Source organism: Hyaena hyaena, unplaced genomic scaffold (assembly GCF_003009895.1).
Source record: "Hyaena hyaena isolate Hyena2069 unplaced genomic scaffold, ASM300989v1 scaffold_1133, whole genome shotgun sequence".
Taxonomy (NCBI): Eukaryota; Metazoa; Chordata; class Mammalia; order Carnivora; family Hyaenidae; genus Hyaena; species Hyaena hyaena.
Window position 1 is genome coordinate 222,111 of NW_024081767.1, and position 18,628 is coordinate 240,738.

Sequence of the window (18,628 nt, forward strand, 5' to 3'; positions counted from 1 at the left end):
AGGTATCCTGAGTTTACAGTATCTGGATTATTTTTTTTCCTTCACTTCATCTTTCTAATAGGTCATGAACTTAACTCTTTACTTGAGAAATTTGCTACACATATTACTTACTTTTTTCCTTTCAATGCCTACACCTTAGCCAATGTTTTTATCACCTTCTCCTCTAATCCATCCTACATATCTTTGTCTGAGTTATGGGATTTAAATAGGATTTTTTTAAGACCCCTTTTCATTCTACTTGTCAAAACCTGAGATGGCTCCCTACTGGAAAGGAAAAAAGTGACAATGCTTAGTGTTGGACTCCTAGCATTGGACCCTAAGTCTAGTTCAGCCTCTACCCTGCAAAGGAGGCTTCTGGGGCCCCAGCTTTGCCCAGCCTCCTGCCCACTGCCCACCGGGGGTTTAGTCTGCTCTCAGCAGTGACAGGAAACTCACCACCTCACAGGAAAGCTCTTTCTATACATGAACAGTAGGAATTTGTGGATTGTTTTTACTTTCACTGTTCCATGTCTGACTTCCTATAATTGTTACACACAGTTCTGTGTGGTTACCTGTATCAAATAAAATTAACTCCTCTACCATGCCAGGGCTTTTCAAATATCTGAAAGCCGAAATCTCACTAGGCTCTTCTCAAAAACTTCTTTTTTGCAGGGTACTATATGTACTTTGCAGGGCAACTATATCTATCTATTTGCAGGGTAATATGTCTATTATATTCAATGCTTTCTTAAAATTTTAATTTTTATATCTTTAAATAGGACTGGTCTTCATTTCAACATGCTTTCCAACATTAAGAAGTACACAGAAACCTCAGAAAATAGAAAAGAGAGGGAAAGTACCCATCAGAAATACATGTCCATAATTAGTACTTTTAAATGATTTTACACAGCCCAAATTTTATACAGCACTGTGCTAGAGAATGTTTTACAAAAAAAGCTTTTCTCTTGCACACATCTATTTGATGCAAAAGGCATTCAGTGCAAACAGCTATATATATTTCTGAATGTCGCCATTCAATTATGCTACATATTATGCTTAGATGGTTTATAAAATTTTGTTTTTAGTAATTAAGCAGAATAATAAAATATAAGCTTTTAAAAGATAAGAACCTCTAGATTTAAATTTAGAAATTGTTGGAAAATCACAGCTATGGATAAGGACTTTTCTCATTTCCTTTTTTACTAAACAGAAAGTACAAAGGTATTTTGAAAAATATCTTAATACATGTATGCATATACATTTCCTTGATCATTTATAACCTCATTGTTTACTGCACTTCATAGTCATTGGTTTGCTTATTACCATAATTATACAGGGGTTTCCAGCTTTTTTTGATTTTCTAATGATAATCTTACGTTGATTTCAAGCTTCTTAAAACTTTTGTCACCATTAATGTAATTTCCAGCCTCTTTTGATTCCTTCAGTATATTCTCTTCATCTGGAATTCTCATTTATCTCTAACCACATTTTTAGCCATTTGAGATCTATTATAACTTTAACTCCTGCATTGTAATTTAATTCCATATATCCTTGTACTCACCAATTAGTTTTGAATTTTTAAGGATTACATCTTACACTAGTAGGTATTTTTGTTTGACTTCACACCATCATCTCTTAACACACTTGATTTTCAATAAATATTCATTGGTATTTGAATTTTGAACTCTCAGGAAATGTATGACAAGGAAAATAAATGATCAAGGAAATGTATATGCATACATGTATTAAGATATTTTTCAAAATACCTTTGTACTTTCTGTTTAGTAAAAAAGGAAAATTTTCCTTGTCATACATTTCCTGAGAGTTCAAAATTCAAATACCAATGAATATTTATTGAAAATCAAGTGTGTTAAGAGATGATGGTGTGAAGTCAAACAAAAATACCTACTAGTGTAAGATGTAATCCTTAAAAATTCAAAACTAATTGGTGAGTACAAGGATATATGGAATTAAATTACAATGCAGGAGTTAAAGTTATAATAGATCTCAAATGGCTAAAAATGTGGTTAGAGATAAATGAGAATTCCAGATGAAGAGAATATACTGAAGGAATCAAAAGAGGCTGGAAATTACATTAATGGTGACAAAAGTTTTAAGAAGCTTGAAATCAACGTAAGATTATCATTAGAAAATAAAAAAAAGCTGGAAACCCCTGTATAATTATGGTAATAAGCAAACCAATGACCATGAAGTGCAGTAAACAATGAGGTTATAAATGAGGATGAAGAAAGATTATGCACTCTAAGTATTGGTGGAAAAAATTCAAATCTTATTCTTCAGACAACAGAGACTCACAAAAGTTCTAAGCAGGAAAATGATTAAGATTCACGCACATGAAGAGGAGAAGGGAGAAATATGTGCTATATATTTTCAGTGAACTAGGACTATCTATTATCAGCATGGATAAATCTTATAAAGATCAAAAAAAGCAAGTTACAGAAGGCTACATATGACTTCTATCATATAAACTAAAAGTTGCAAAACAATGCTATGTACTACTTTAATCCCCCCACACATATAAATAGTAAAAGTATTAAAAGGTGCTTGTGAATGAATGATATGAACCAAATTCAAGACAGTAGTTACTTTGGTTGGGGCTGGACACCAATAAGAGAGAACACAAGGGATAGTTAACTATGTAGGTGGTGTTTATTGTTTGTTTGTTTGTTTAGTCTGGGTGATGGTATACATGTGTTTAGTCTTCTTTTCTTTATACATTTTCAGTAATGGTGGAAATGGAGTTCAGGAGGGGAGAAAGGAAGGCTGAAAGTTGCCTGAGTATCTGAAATATTAAAATAATAAGAGCTCAAGATGATAAAAGTTTAAAGTAAGGAGTAGTGATGAGCTTGACATGAAAGGAATGGTCGTACAATTTATTTACAAAACATAAATAAAAGATTGGCACCTGATAGTATGTGAAGGGTTTAGAAATGAAAACCTTTCTCAGGAGAGCAAAGTGTACAGGTCTCTTCCCCACTCCTTGCTCAGCGACATCCTATTGGTAGCTTGAAATAAGCCATTGTAGGAGTATTTACACCACAAAATCTGAGAAAGCTATAAATCCAAGCTCTTTTCTTGTTTTTGATTTTAAGAATCAGCTTACTAGCACATTACTGTTTAAAACGCATTTAAATAGAATTGAAGACACAAAAGAAAATTAGTAGGTAAGCCATGAAGAACAAACATGTTCCTCACTCTTTACATTTCTAGCCTAGACTGAAGGCTAAAAAATTCTCCGGTCTACTATTTTAACTGACATCAATTGTTTTCATAAATAAGAGACTATTTTGTGAAAATATTTTATAATACAGAGCCATTGAGAAAATCTACTTCTGATTTTCTTTTTAACGTCTGTGGTGAGGTTCCACACACTAAGTTACTGAGTATCATATTCCTAAGACAACAGCATAACAGGAAAGGAAAAGTGAGTTATTTTGCAAGAGATTTGGCTCACCCAGTGTCTCCCATTATGCATCCAGACCAAGTGTCCTCACATTTACACTCACCTAAGAGAAAATGAATACACATGCCTTGTTATGAAGTAAAAATACATGCATTAGAGGAGCCTATTTTTAAAAAGTTTATCTTCACTTTATTCAATAAATACCTTTTAAAAAGTAATACCTACTTTCTTTTTTTTTTTTTTTTTAATTTCTAGGAGAGAGAGAGACAGCGTGAGCAGGGGAGGGTCAGAGAGAGAGGGAGTAACAGACTGAAACAGGCTCCAGGCTCTGAGCTGGCAGTCAGCACAGAGCCTGATGCGGGGCTCGAACCCACAAACCGCGAGATCATGACCTAAGCGAAAGTTGGACGCTAACCGACTAAGCCACCCAGGCGCCCCTAAAAAGTAAGACCTACTTTCTAATTTTCCTGATATTTTAAGTTTTCTATGCAAGTATAACAAGAAAAATCTACTCTGACCATATTGAGATTATATAATTTTTATGACAATAAAATCTTGATGTTTGCTTTAAAATGGCTTAACAATCCCAGGGGCGCCTGGGTGGCTCAGTCAGTCAAGAGTCCGACTTTGGCTCAGGTCATGATCCCATGGCTCATGAGTTCAAGCCCTGTATTGGGCTCTGTGCTGACAGCTAGCTCAGAGCCTGGAGCCTGCTTCAGATTCTGTGTGTCTCTCTCTCTGCCCACCTGCCCACCACCCCCCACTCTGATCACACTGTCTCTATTTACAAAAAAATAAATAAACATTAAAAAAATGTTTTTAATGGCTTAACAATCCTGTACCAATGAAATAGCACCACTATAAGATTCTGGTTTCACAGTGCCTTATGACAATTCCTATAATTTCTTGTCCAGTTTTAAACCTCTGCACCAAAGCTGCTGGCAGAAGGCAGTATAGCATACTAGTTCAGCAGAAAGGCTTAAAATACCTGGGTTCAAAACCTGGGCTTGCCACTTAATTTATGTGTGATCTTGAAGACATTACCCTTTTGACATCTATTCACTTTATTCTGTAAAATGGGGCTAATAATTGGTATTGTGCAGGATTATCTTGATTAAATGAATATCTAGATGTAGATAATAGCGGCATTCAATTATCTGTCTTATAAAGGGTACTTCATAAATTGTAACAGTTATTAATATAAACAATCACATTTATATTTATTTTTAATAAAATAAACATGGTTCTAATCAATTCACTCCAAATATATAATGTTGGACCATTCCTGGTAAATTTACTTTACCTACTTGAGAAAACATATTCTTCCTTAAAAGTAATCCTAGCATATTTTACTAGAACCATATTTTACTAAACCCTTTATCAGTTGTGATCCTGGCAAACAAATTCTACGTCTGTGGCCATAGTAAGACATGTTTTAAATAAACCATAATAGAAGTATGCCTTAAACCTATATGCCTAAGACTCTCTACTAGAACATTTAAAATTACCAAACTGAGCACAATTTTTAGGTGAAATTCAACAATGCATTTATCATCACACAGTTTTAAATGTTTATTACACGTAGAAAAATTTTCTCCTACAATGTAAATAAATATTGTCTTGTATTACTTTTTACAAAAATGTTGTATATCCTGTCTGTCTGTCTTACACTGTTACCCAAACTCTGTTGATCAAGCAACTGAATTTAAAATCTCATTCTCTAAAATATTTATCGATAGTCTATTTTACATACAACTAAACCACAAGGGTAAACTTACCACTTGCTAACTTTGTTTTGTCTGAGATAATACCAATATTATGGGCTAATGACTGGGCAAGTGTAACTGCCATTAAATCAGTTTTCCCAAACTGAAAAACAAAAACAAAATACATGTAAATACAAATTATTTTTTATTTAAGATGGGCCATAGAAAGATGTCATAATATAATTGGAAATATGTAAGTTCTAAGAATCTTATTTAGCAGAGGTTAAACCAGTAGCTAATGCTGAACTATTGAGCATTTGGGAAAGAGCTGTAAGAAATAAATCCATGTTTGATAAAGACTTATATGGAAGCCTAGATGCCAGAGAATCACCAACTTTTGGGTTTAGAAACTTTAAGTCTAATTCTGAGTCCAAATTTCACCAGTAACATTCTGAAAAACTTGATACCTGTATATACTTAAATCAGTCTTTTAGATAATAATAAAAATAAATGTGTAAATTACTTGAAACTTGGTTATCTTTGTGTGTCCATCCATTTACACTCCTGAAATTTCCCCAAATTAAAAAGAATGTGGCTTCAGAAAACAAATGGCATGAGTAACAGGAAGTGGTAATGATCTGTGGGCAAAAGAAACTTGAGAAGACCAATAAAAGATAATTTTTCAATATGCTGATTTTATATTTTTCTTGCAGATCACTTCCATCAGACTTAGTGCCCTATGCATATACCCAAAGGAAAGTTTTCTTTGGAAAACTTATTCCATTTTTTTTCTCTAAAAATTGGCCAAATATTGAAGAGGGAAGAAAATTTCCTACTGCGTTGTTAGGGAGGAAGCCAGTGCTTCAGAGAATTACTTAATTCTCCAGAAAATCAGCCAAAGTAATAAACAGGGTTTTATTTTCAATAAAGGTAAAAGTAAATATTTTCTCTATGTTATCTGTAAATAGCTAAATTTGGAGATTATTCTAAGGAGAACATGAACAGAATTAAATATGATCTTCCATTATTTTCCTATTCTTTGTCCTCTGATCATTTATAGTAAGCATATTAGTTGTTAACAATACAATCTAACATCTAGAGAATGTGGAATATGAGAAAAGGTCTCTTAAATATTAGGAAAACATTTTCAGCCATCATACCACTTTGTATTGTACAGATGTTCACACCTACTTCATTCACGCCTCCTCCTTTCAGCAACGAGCAAATCCCACCAATATAAGCTGCCCCGCTCCGGCTACTCTCAAATTGACTTCCCCTTTTAGAAAAGGAAATGAAGAATGCTTACTGTTCGCAGTTGAAATGTCACTGCACCTCTCATTATTAAGTTACCACACTTATTTTCTCAACACAAATACATTTCTATACTATATATTCTTGAGTAAGCGAGGAATGTAAATACTGTTTACACACATAGCCAGAGAAAAAAGTGTGAGGATGTTTCCCCGCATGAACAATAATACCTTAAACAGGACTATACCCGTTTTAAAAATTACTAATGTGATGTACTCTGAGAAGGATACAAAAATCACTTCTGTGGTATTTCTGACCAAAATGCGTAACTTGAATCTCTTAATAAGAAAACATCAGACATTCCCACAAGGAGGAACATTCTATAAAATAACTGACCTATACTCTTCAAAAATGTTAAGCTCAAAATACACAAAGAAAGGCTGAAGAGATCTCCCAAATTAAATCAGACTAAAAATACAGGGCAATTAATTGCAATGCATGACCCCAGGTTGGGTCCTGAGTAGAGGGAGGGAATTAGCTATCAAAGACATTATTCAGATAACTGGAAAAATTTGAATATAGACTATGGGTTACTTAAAATTATTGTATCCCCATTAAATTTTCTAGTTTTAGTAATTTACTCTGGTGATATAAGAGAATGTCTTTATTTTTAGGGAATATATGTGTATTTAGTAGTGAAGGCCCAGTATGTGAGTATCTCCAACTTGCTCTCAAATGGTTCAGAGAAAAGAAGAATTGATAGAAAACTAAATGAAAGGAGAAAAAAGAAAGAAGGGAGAGAAAAAGGGATAGAAGGAAGAAAATCATAAACAAATGGGGCAAGATGTAAATAACTGATGAATCTGGGTAAAGAATACAAGATATTTCCTTGTAGTATCCTTGTAATTTTTCTGTAAATTAAAACTTGTATAAAATTTAAAAGTTATCTCAAAATATACTCTTTTACTTCCACTTATAATTTCCTTAAATAGCTCTTCAGATAACAGATTTTTTATATGCTATAATACATAATTTGCTATTATATCACATATGCATATTACCTCAAAAAAACTGTAATAGGTTGGAGAAATTAAAAATAAACTCCAGAATTACTAATGTCTCCCCTTAGAACCAAAACAAACGTAACATTAACATCTAAAAGAAAGAAACTTAAAAGAATATAATTAATCTATTAAGAATAATTTATAAGTATTACCAGTATTTTTACTCAATAAATACTGTGGTTAAAATATCTTAAAAATTAAATACAAATATATATGCAGTAATAAAAATAACTCAAAATTAAACCTCTTACATTTTCATTACAATTTCAAACAATCTATACTTTAAAACTTCTTCCAAATGTATCTGCCATGTCAAATTCTAATTGCATTATACAGTAGAAAGGATATATCTCAGTCACAATTAATACAGCATTCAACATGGAATCAAAAAAATAATAAATCATAAGTTACATACGAAAAAAGGTGAACTGCATCACTTTTTTCTTTGATAAAATCCCTCCTGTATTTCATAAACTCACGTAGGGTGATCAATGGATTTTCAGATATAGCAAACTTGTTGTCAGCTGCCCAGGTTTCCATGGCAACTAATACTATCCTTGTCTTCAGTTGATCTTTATAAATCTAGTATATTAACAAAATGAACACACTAGCTATTCATGTGGTAAATGATTTATGAATAAGACTATAAATCTACTTTTATGAAAACCCTTGCATTTTAGTTAAATGTAAAAAACTCCATTGTCTTTAAGGCAGATAATTATTTTTCTAAATCATATGCATTTCCCTTGAGTAACAGGGAGTCAAACTGTTTACCAACTTATTCCCAAAGAACAGAACACTGTTAGAAACAAATGATCACTTTTTGACAAATATTTGCACCCTTATTTAAGGCTCCTCCTGAGTCTATTTTCTGGCACCCTGGCAAAAGAAGTCATGCATTCTTGGATTTCCCAAGCAAAGAAAAGAACAATGAAAACTCCCAAGAATGTCATTTCTATGCAACCTGATTGGCCCCAATTAAACTCACGGAGAAGGTACCAGCACTGCCTTGTCAAGAAAAGATTCAGAAAAAAAAAAAAAAGAAAAAAGAAAAGATTCAGAAAGTAAACAGCGTAGGATTACTTAGTGCATTATTCCCAGACAACCAGGCCCTCTCTTGAAAATAGAATAATTGCTGTACTGTTTCTCCGTGAGTATCTTTGTTAAGGGCTAAGACTCAACTTCTTATTTTTCAATGTGAAAATTATAAAAAGAATTTCAAGCATAAATCCATGGGTAACTCTGACCATCTCCTTTTATCCTCTTCCTAGCAAGAGATCAAAATCAAGGGAGTCCACGGCAAAGTTACTAGGGACACAGAGGACACCTTGCCTGAAGGGCAATTTACAGCACCAAAAATAAATGAACCATATTATCTATTCTATTAGGAATCAGGAGATGAAATTCCTTTACGGCAATACTGAATAGAGTTGATACTTACTAAATCCGCCATGTTCACCACTGATTTTGCGTATGTATTGGTATGTACAACTGAAAGCCGATGTTTTTTAAACTGAAAACAAAAACAAACAAACAAGTGAAGGCTTTCCAAAGTCATCAGCAAGTAAGCACCTCAGCAGAGAAAACATAAAATAATTGAAATATCTCTACAGCTTTCTGTAAAAAAAAAAAACAAAAAAACAAGAGTTGAAAATTAGTTCTTTATATGTTGTGTAGTTTAGGAAAGGCTCTTAAAATTTTGAGGCCTCAGTTTATTCAACTGCAAGATGAAACTTAAAAATACCTATTCTACCCATTTCACAGGTTTATTTTTGTCACAGAATTGTTACTCAAAATGATAAAACATGAGAGTTGTCTATGAATTGCAAGACATACAAATATAAATAGGGTGGACAGCCAGGAAAAGAGTACATGAATACTGCTGTATGTATAAAAACTTACAATTTCTACAAAAAATTAATCAGTAAGGAGAAGAAAGTCCTAAAGGGTCACAAAGAGGTAGCTTAAAGGCTAGATGTAGATGATATAAACCTTTTGTTTGGCCTCAACAGTGTTTTAAAAACCAGGAAATAAAACCTGATCTTGGCTTCCCTTAAAATTAGCATACCCCCATGGTGAAAACTAGCAAGTGCTGTGGCTCCCATTAGACTGGCTGCTTAACTTTACTTTTGCTGCAGGCCTCACTCCCCTCCTCCTTTGTTTTATACCTGGCTTATTTCATTTGTGTTACCTGCCTAGAGACATCTGAATCTGTGCTGTCCTAAAATGTCCAAATATGTGTTTTTATAGCTTATTCTAATCTTGTAAAAATCTCAGGAAATAGTAACATTCAGTGATTTCAAAGAGGTAAAAAGATAAAACTTGGTTCCAGCCTAAGCAAAGAAGAAGCACTTAATCTGGATATAATTATTATTAGCAAGAATAGATGATGAATATGTTCATTTAATCATATACAAACAAACAACACATTTTCCCTCAAATAAATCAAAGTAAATTAAAATGCACTTACACCTGAAATTAAGAAAAATCAGCAATGTTCATCACTGAACAGGTTTAATTTAAAACTGTGGTTACCTAGAACAATTAACATTATAATTCACTGCTGTGCTGTAAATGTAAGCTACTGATTCCAACATGCCGGTGAGTTGAACATATAAACTTTGAGTTCAATAAATGACTCAGCAAGAAGGAGGTTTTGCCAGGTTACTTTCCTAAAATCTTCACTTCTTGCGTATGTAAGCATTTCCATATGGTTTGCTGGAGAGCAAGTCAGAAATTGAAAAGCTGCTTTTCTTTTATTAGGATAAAGTTGTACATTGCAAACTAAAGTGTCACATTACTGGCACCTCACTGATTTTTTTCAATATAAAAATATTAATTAAGCAAATCCAAAGAGCCGACTAATTGTAAGTCAAAGAAATATTTTCGGAACCTCACAAAATACTGCTAGTTACTTCTGCTTAAGAATGTTTCCAATTTACAGGTTGTTACTGGCTAACGAATACACTCAGTCACATAAATGTCTTCTCCAAGTCACAATTTTCCAAGTTTCTTGTTTCTTCTGAACATATTTTTGCATCCACCAGTTTTGCTCGTAGGCACAGGCAAGTTCAAACAACAAATTCAGCAAATCCTACCATGAGATGATCGTTGACAATCATCAGTTCAATATATTTGGTCTCCTCCTCCACATTACGAGGATGTCGACGAAGCTGCAATATAGTGAGGAAGGAGCACCTGAATAAGTCCTCTGAACTTAGCTTTGAGTAACTAAAAAATATGTTATACATCATGTCACACATTTTACTATACTCTTTTTTCCAAACTCCTCTTATTTCTCCCCACTCCTAGCCCCTGGCAACCACTTTTCAACTCTCTTTTGTGAGTTTGACCGTTTTTTTTTTTTTCTTTTCTTTTTGATTCCACATATGAGTGATACCATGCAATATTTATCTTTCTTTGACTTATTTCATTTAGCATCATGTCTTCCACATTCATCCATATTGTCACAAATGACAGGATTTCCTGCTTTTTTAAGGTTGAATGATGCTCCACTGTATATATATTTACCATATTTTCTTGATGCATTCATTTGTTGATGGAACCTTACACATTGATAACCTTGTATTATGTAATTGAAATGTTAAATGTTTTCACCAAAAAAACAGGCAAAGGTGATGAATGTATTAATTCAATGGGGGGGCCGGAAATCCTTTCACATTCAATGTGTATGTGTGTGTCTCTCTCTCTCATACACACACACACACACACACACGTCAAACAAATCATTCTGCTGTACATTTCAAATATCTTATAATTTTGTCAACTATACTTCAATAAGGCTGAAAAAATGTTTTAATTTAAAAAAACAAAAATGTAGGAGAGAAATAAAATTTCCACTTTTATTCCTTCAGAATATTTTTTCATTTTCATCGCTTTTAACCTAATTTTTGAATAGGTAACAAATTTGTATGGTTCAAAGACTAAAGAATTATCAAAACGGTCAGGTTCAAAGTCTTCTTCTCACTTCTGTTCCCTGTTTACCTAGTTGCTAACTCTTCCCCCACAATGCGTATGCACAGTTACTAGTTCCTTCCAGAAATATTTATATGTATAAAATCAAATATAACATATTTTACTTAGTACTTCCACTTATTTCACTAGCTTTTGTATGAGGCTATTTTCACATACCAGTATATCTTAGAGGTTATAACATATAAAGTGTATTCTTTCTGTTTAATTTAAGCTCCTGAGGATCTCTGAGAGGATACAGGAAGTGTCTGATGGACAATAATCTCCAAATATGGGATTGAGAATGTCCCTCCTTCTTCTAGTACAGTTTAAGGGATCCCCCAAATGATATAAGAGCTTTTGTTAGGATAGTTTTAAGAGCTTCCAGGAAGTCTTAGATTATCTAATAAATCTCTATTATATCTGTCTAACAATGAATTTCGCCACCTTCAAAATCATGATTAGTGGATGCCACTGGGTAGGAGACACTAAAGCAGTCATCCGCCTTTGTTCCCTGCAGTCAGTCTATAACAGTGTTTAACAAGATTTATAAAATTAAGTCTTAATTTGTTTTTTTAATGTTTAATTTTAAAAGAGACAGGGAGACAGAGCATGAGGGGAGGGGTCAGAGAGAGAGGAGGACAAAGAATCTGATGCAGACTCCAGGCTCTAAGCTGTCAGCACAGAGCCCGATGCAGGGCTCAAACTCATAGACTGCAAGATTGTGACCTGAGCCAAAGTCAGACGCCCAATCAACTGAGCCACCCAGGCGTCCCATGTCGTTCCATTATGCTATGCTTGGTATACATTTTTTAAGTAAATCTTTTTATTCAGTTGTCCAATGGCCATTTTTGTGATAAGAGTTTATAACCAAACCTAATCAATGCATGAATATTTGCTTTGACAGCTGCATTTAAAATAAACTAAAAAATTGCTTCCATGTGGATTTTTTTCAGTGTTAAGTGCATTCCCAAATTTTAAAACTTATTCAAATCCCTTATTATGCCAAGTTGATAGAATTCTTGGTTTGGAAACCAAGTAGTAGTATAACCTACACCCAATGACCTGAGTCTGAGTGGATGTTTTAGGATGACAGTATCTGCTGTATCTGCTTTGTAATTGTGGAAGAGACCTGAGCCTTAACAGTTAACACAGCAGATTCTCCAACAAGACTCAACACTTTCTCAATGTCAGAGAGTTGCCATATTGGCCACACAGCTCTAGCACCTCACCTGTGGGGGTCCACAGCTGTCTCAGAAAAAGAAATCTAGAGTCTGTCTGCCTTCAAATGACTGGATATCACAGATGTTTAGGAAGAACTTCAAGGAATGTGTCAAAAGATAACTATCCTGTTTTCTGACCTCATAAGTTATGAAAATAAATATTTCAAATTAAATCTTGTTGGCATCTTTATTTATTTAACTAGGTCTCAATATATAAATATATTCACAAAATATATAAAGCTCATGTAACAATTCATAGAACACAAGGGCTTCTGACAGGCAGTATATAAAGTATATATGGTTATAAGAACACCAGACTTCCTAGGTCTGAATCTGAACTCCACCACTGGATGACTCACTATACCCCTGGGCAAGTGTTTGAAGTTTCTCATGCTTTAATGTTCTTATCAGTAAAATGAGGGAATAATAATACATTCCTCATAAGATTGTTAGGAAAATCAAATGCACTAATACAATTAAAATTCTTAGAATAGGACCAGGGACAGGTACCTGTGCCTCAATAAATATAAGCAATTTTATTCACATTAGAAATGTGTCTGTAAACTTATTTTATATCATACTTATTAAACATACTTTGAACAAAAGATAACTGGTTTCTTCAACTGCCTGATCCTAATAGAGATCTCTTTCTGTCATCCTATGTTTTTGATGCCAAACACACATACATCATGTATGATATCTTAATGCTAATAACTAGAGTTCTCTTCTTTTCTTTCCCTTCCTTTTCTTTTTTGAGTATACTAGACACACAATACATTAGTTTCAGGTGTACAACATTGCGATTCAACTTCTAAGTTATGCTGCGCTCACCACAAGTTGCCATCTGTGACCATGCATGCTACGGCAATATCACTGACTTATTCTCTGTGCTGCCCTTTACCCCCGTGACTTACTCATTCCATAACTGGAAGCCTGCGTCTCTCATTCCCCTTCACCCATTTTGCCCATGCCCCCACCCACTTCCCTCTAGCAACCACCAGTTTGTTCTGTGTATTTACAGGTTTGATTCTGCTTTTTGTTTGCTTATTTATTTTTTAGATTCCACGAGTGAGTGAAATCATGTGGTACTATGATGACTAGAGTTCTTATTCTACCTAAAGCATTTGCCAGTTCTATGATTCTGGTCATTTTCACATTCGAAGGCATGATTTTTTATTTCCTGTGAAAGGGGATTAAAAGTACCTACTTCAAGTGGTGTAAAGAATTATACAAATAAGTTATTATTTTGCTAAGTCCAAGATCCTCTGAACATTCATAAAGTTGATATCCTGAGTTTATATCCCAGACTCCAACGTAGTTCAAGCGCAGGAACAGCATTTTGTGGCTTTAAAACTAGATGGTTTCACTCTTAAGGGGGTATCTTTTCAGGAGACTTCATGATGTGGTACAACCCAGGCAAGGAAACAGGCTTATGTTAGAAAGAACCCAAGACACCACAGTAGGGGCCATAGTCTGTCTGTAAGATGAATAATCATACTATCATCACTATCTTGAGTCCTTTTTGAATTTATGAAACAATAAGGCTCCATCTCCACTGCTCCTACAGATCCGTCACCCTTACTGCTTACCCTGACACACCTGACCTAGTACTTACCCATCTTACAGAGACTTAATGTAGATTTAAATGGGTGGAAGTTGCCAAGTATTTTTGAAACATCATGGAATATACCTGTGAATACATACCTGCCGTTTAGTTCTTTTTGGTGTTGGCTTCAAAATAAATTTTGGTGGACTGATGTGTACTTGCTCAAATTCTAAAAGGAAATAAAAATAAATTAATTTAACTTGCATCTACCAGGTTTCTTCCATACAGGGGAATCAAAGTTTTAAAATCCCTTACTGGAATAAATTGTATAATTATACTTCATTAACTATTAGTAATAGTTATTATAATTAACAATTAATGTAAATTATAATTTGAAAATTAGATATTCTAATTATGTGTCTAATTCTTGTTCTAATTTATCTCTAATTTTTTCTCATATTTCTCCCGTAAATACTATCACATTCTTTATCAAGAATCTTCTAAATAGCCCACTTAACCTCCCACTACTGACCTTCATTAAAGAATGACACAGCAAATACTGCTAAAGACGTGAACAATCAGAACTCTCTTATAGTGCTGATGAGCGTAAAATGGTATAAGCACTTTAGAGAAAGGTTCAGCAATTTCTCACACAACAATAGTTCTCCAAGTGAAATCCATGAACTAATGGCATCAGTATGTTCCCAGCATACCTGGGAACTTACTAGAAATGCAAACTCTCCTAACCCATCCAACACGTACTGAATCAAAAACTCTAGCAACTGGTGCAGCCACTATGGAAATCAATACGGAAGTTGCTCAAAAAATCAAAAATACAACAACCCTACGATCCTGCAATCCCACTTCTGGGCATACAGCCAAAGGAACTGAAATCAGCATCTCAAAGAGATACTTGCACCCCCATGTTGACTGTAGCATTATTCACCATAGCCAAGACATGAAGACAACCTAATGTTCATCAATGGATGAATGGATAAAGAAAATGTGGTATATTCATGCAATAAAGTATTATTTGGCCTAAAAAAAAGAGAAATATTTCCATTTGTGACAATATGGATGAACCTGGAAGGCATTATGTTAAGTGAAACTAGCCAGACTCAGAAGGACATATGTAGAATTTAAAAGAGTCAGAGTCCTAGAATCAGAAAGTGCAATGGTAGTTGCTAGGAGTTAGGAAAAGGAGGAAACAGGGAGGCATTAACCAAAGGGCACAAAGTTTCAGTTGTACAAATGAGAAGGTCCTAAAGATCTACTATACAGCACAGTGCCCAGAATTAACAGTACTATATTTACCATACTTAAAATTTTGCTAACAGTGTAGATCTTATGTTGTATTCTTATCACTACCACTACTAATAATAATAATATAATAATAATAATAATAACAATAATAAAGAGGGTGAAAAGAAACTGCTGGAGTTAATGGGTATGTTTACAGCATAGGTTATAGTGATGACTTCATGCAGATACATTTATCTCCAAATTCGTCAAATTGTATACATTAATTATGTACAGCTTTATTTTAATGTCAATTATATCTCATTTAAGTAGCCTGGAAAAACCTCTAGATATGTAGCCAAGAGTCTGTGTTTAATGAGCTTCCATGATACTCTGATGCACTCTGAAATCTGAGAATGCCATGGCACAGTTAAACGTACACCTACATTATGACTCAGTAATTCCACTGCCAGGTATCTGACAGAAGAAATGTAAACATGTGTCCACAAAAGATATTTTTATAAGAATGTTTATAGTTATTTTATTCAGAATAGCCAAAAATTGGAAACAACCCAAAGGTCCATCAACAGAATAGATAAAACGCTGTGGTATCTTCAAACAACAGAATGTACTCAGTAATTAAAAAGGATAAACTGTTGCTACCTCTGACATTAATCTCATAGGCATATGCTAGGCAAAAGAAGTTGGACACAATGGGTAAAGATCTAAATCAGGCTAAACTAATCTATGGGGGGGACAGGAGCCACAAAAGAGTCTGTAGGAGTGGAAGGTGCTGAATGGGACATGACAAAGAGGAAGGTGCGGAGATAGTGGAAATGTGCCAAATCTCACCAAGGAAGTGCATGTGTGCCAAAACTCATCTAATGGTATTCAAGATTTATATATTTCATTGTACTAATTCTTAAAAACAGACTGTGCTAAGGAGTCCATAGGAAGTAAATAAATCTTTCCAAAATGTTTTCTTAGGAATACTAGTCCTGAGAGATGTGTTATGTAAAACAAAAAGGTCCACAGTAAAACAAGTCTGGGGGACATGTGATCATAATTTGTCTCTGAGACATACATCATGTACAGCAAGACAAAGGTACTGATAAGTCATGACCCAGGAAAACTATTAAATCTCAAGTAAAAAAAGCTTCCACTTAAGCTTATTTCACAAAAACTGCAGTTCTGACATTTCTTTTTTTCCCCCCTAACTTGTCATTATAAACCCAAGCATCTGGAAAGACAACCCTCTTAAAACTGACAGTGCCAACTTCTGACGGGAAAAGAAAACCAGAGACTAATGGAGACAGACTTGAATTTGGGAAGAATATGTTCAAAATTAATGTTAATGACAGCAAAAGTACCAAGTCATCTTTAAAAACTTTGTGTAGAAAAGAAACCCTGAACAAAGTTAAAAAAAAAAAATTGTAAGCTTGTATCATAGCAAGCCTACAGTAAAGTCCTTAGGGGGATCTTTACTTATTACTTTAAATATTAATTAATGTTTATTACTTCCAGTAAGACCTATTAGATTGTACCTTTATTTTCAGAGACAGCCTGTCATGATTTACTTTCTTCTTCTCACAGGGATTGTAAATGGCTCCATAAGGGAACTGAAGGAACAGCCTCCAGTGTCTATGTAAAGAAAGATCATCTATATGCTCGTTCGTAGGTTTTTCAAAGTTGTGAAATCTATAAAATGGATCTCCTATCCCTTTGGGAGCAGGACAGAAGAACTGCAGAAGGTCAAGGAGCCACAGATTTATTTCAGAAAACGGACATTAGCAAACACTCATTTCATTTCCAATAAGGAGACAATGTTAACTTTTTAAAAAATGTTTATTTTTGTTATTTATTTTGAGAGAGAGAGCAAGAGCACACGTGTGCGTACAAGGGGGGAGAGGGGTAGATAGAGAGAATCTTTTTTTTTTTTTTTTTTTTTCAGAGAGAGAGCAAGACAGAGAGAGTAGGCAGGATCCATGCTGTCAGCACAGACTCGACATGGGGCTCAATTCCAGACACCATGAGATCATGACCTGAGCCAAAATCAAGAGTCAGACATTTAACCAACTAAGCCACCCAAGCATCCCAAAACTTTTTAAGTTTTTATTTATTTAAGTAATATCTACACCCAATGTGTGGCTTGAACTCTGAGATCAAGAATTGCATGTTCATAAAACTGAGCCAGCTAGGTGCTCCAACAGTGTACACTTTAAATTGGTTTTCCTTGGGGCGCCTGGGTGGCTTAGTCGGTTAAGCGTCCGACTTTCGCTTAGGTCATGATCTCGCGGTTCGTGGGTTCGAGCCCCGCGTCGGGCTCTGTGCTGACTGCCAGCTCAGAGCCTGGAGCCAATTTCAGAGTCTGTGTCTCCCTCTCTCTCTGACCCTCCCCTGCTCACGCTGTCTCTCTCTCTCTCCTAGAAATAAATAAAAAATATAAAAAAAATAAAAAAATAAAAAAAAAAATAAATTGGTTTTCCTAGGCGGTAGTTTAAGACATGCTGTCAGTTGGATAATTATTCCACTTCCCTGGTGCCTCTCTCCCAGCACACATTCTCATCCTGGCACAATCCAAACCTCTGCTCAGTCCCTGACTAGCTGTGGGCCCTGGAAAAGACAAGCTTGATGAGCCTATTTCTTCATCTATAAAATGTAAATAATAAAATTAATCTCACAGAGCTGTAATGAAGATAAAAATGAGATCAAAAATTAGAATGTACTGTGACCGTGGGCAGGGCCCACTAAGAAAGGAAGTGTCTCCACACCAGATATTCGGGGTGTGCTCTGTCTTGAGGAGAAAATCAAGGAATCCAGTACATCCAGGGACAAATGTATACTGTATAATCATAACTCAACCAATGAAGCCAAAGTATGAGTACTCTGCCCTATTTGTCACAGGAAGGTTTGGATCAACTCAAGCCAACATCTATAAATAAATGGGCCTGCAAACAAACACACAGGAGATGGAAGGACTATTTTCACAAAAAGCACATAAAAATAAAAAGCATTAATCTATAATCGCTCTTTCTGAGAATGCTGGGGCAAAAAGGGATGAGGAAAACAACAAATGGGGAAATGGTTACAAGTTCATCCCTATGCTTACAAAATCAGTATGTCAGTGAAAGTGAATTTCTCTATATTTTGTCTATACAGACCGATTTTTAAAAATTTTTTTTTACAAATAGTTTATTGTCAAATTGGTTTCCATATAACACCCA

At 34.6% G+C, this 18,628-nt stretch overlaps 1 protein-coding gene across 8 annotated transcripts in view; it reads right to left on the reverse strand.

The window, feature by feature from the left end:
• ADAM22 (ADAM metallopeptidase domain 22) overlaps positions 1-18,628 on the reverse strand; it is a 228,449-nt gene that overhangs the window by 53,973 nt on the left and 155,848 nt on the right. For all 8 annotated transcript variants that reach the window (XR_005526500.1, XM_039222466.1, XM_039222465.1 and 5 more), the window contains exons 8-14: positions 14,324-14,394; positions 10,523-10,597; positions 8,866-8,937; positions 7,840-8,006; positions 6,301-6,385; positions 5,182-5,272; positions 3,455-3,506 (exon numbers count right to left, since the gene is read on the reverse strand). Coding sequence is in view for 7 of the 8 variants with exons in the window: in XM_039222466.1 (XP_039078397.1) it covers positions 3,455-3,506; positions 5,182-5,272; positions 6,301-6,385; positions 7,840-8,006; positions 8,866-8,937; positions 10,523-10,597; positions 14,324-14,394 (613 nt within the window). In the remaining variant the exon portion in view is untranslated. The remainder of the gene's footprint in view (positions 1-3,454; positions 3,507-5,181; positions 5,273-6,300; positions 6,386-7,839; positions 8,007-8,865; positions 8,938-10,522; positions 10,598-14,323; positions 14,395-18,628) is intronic.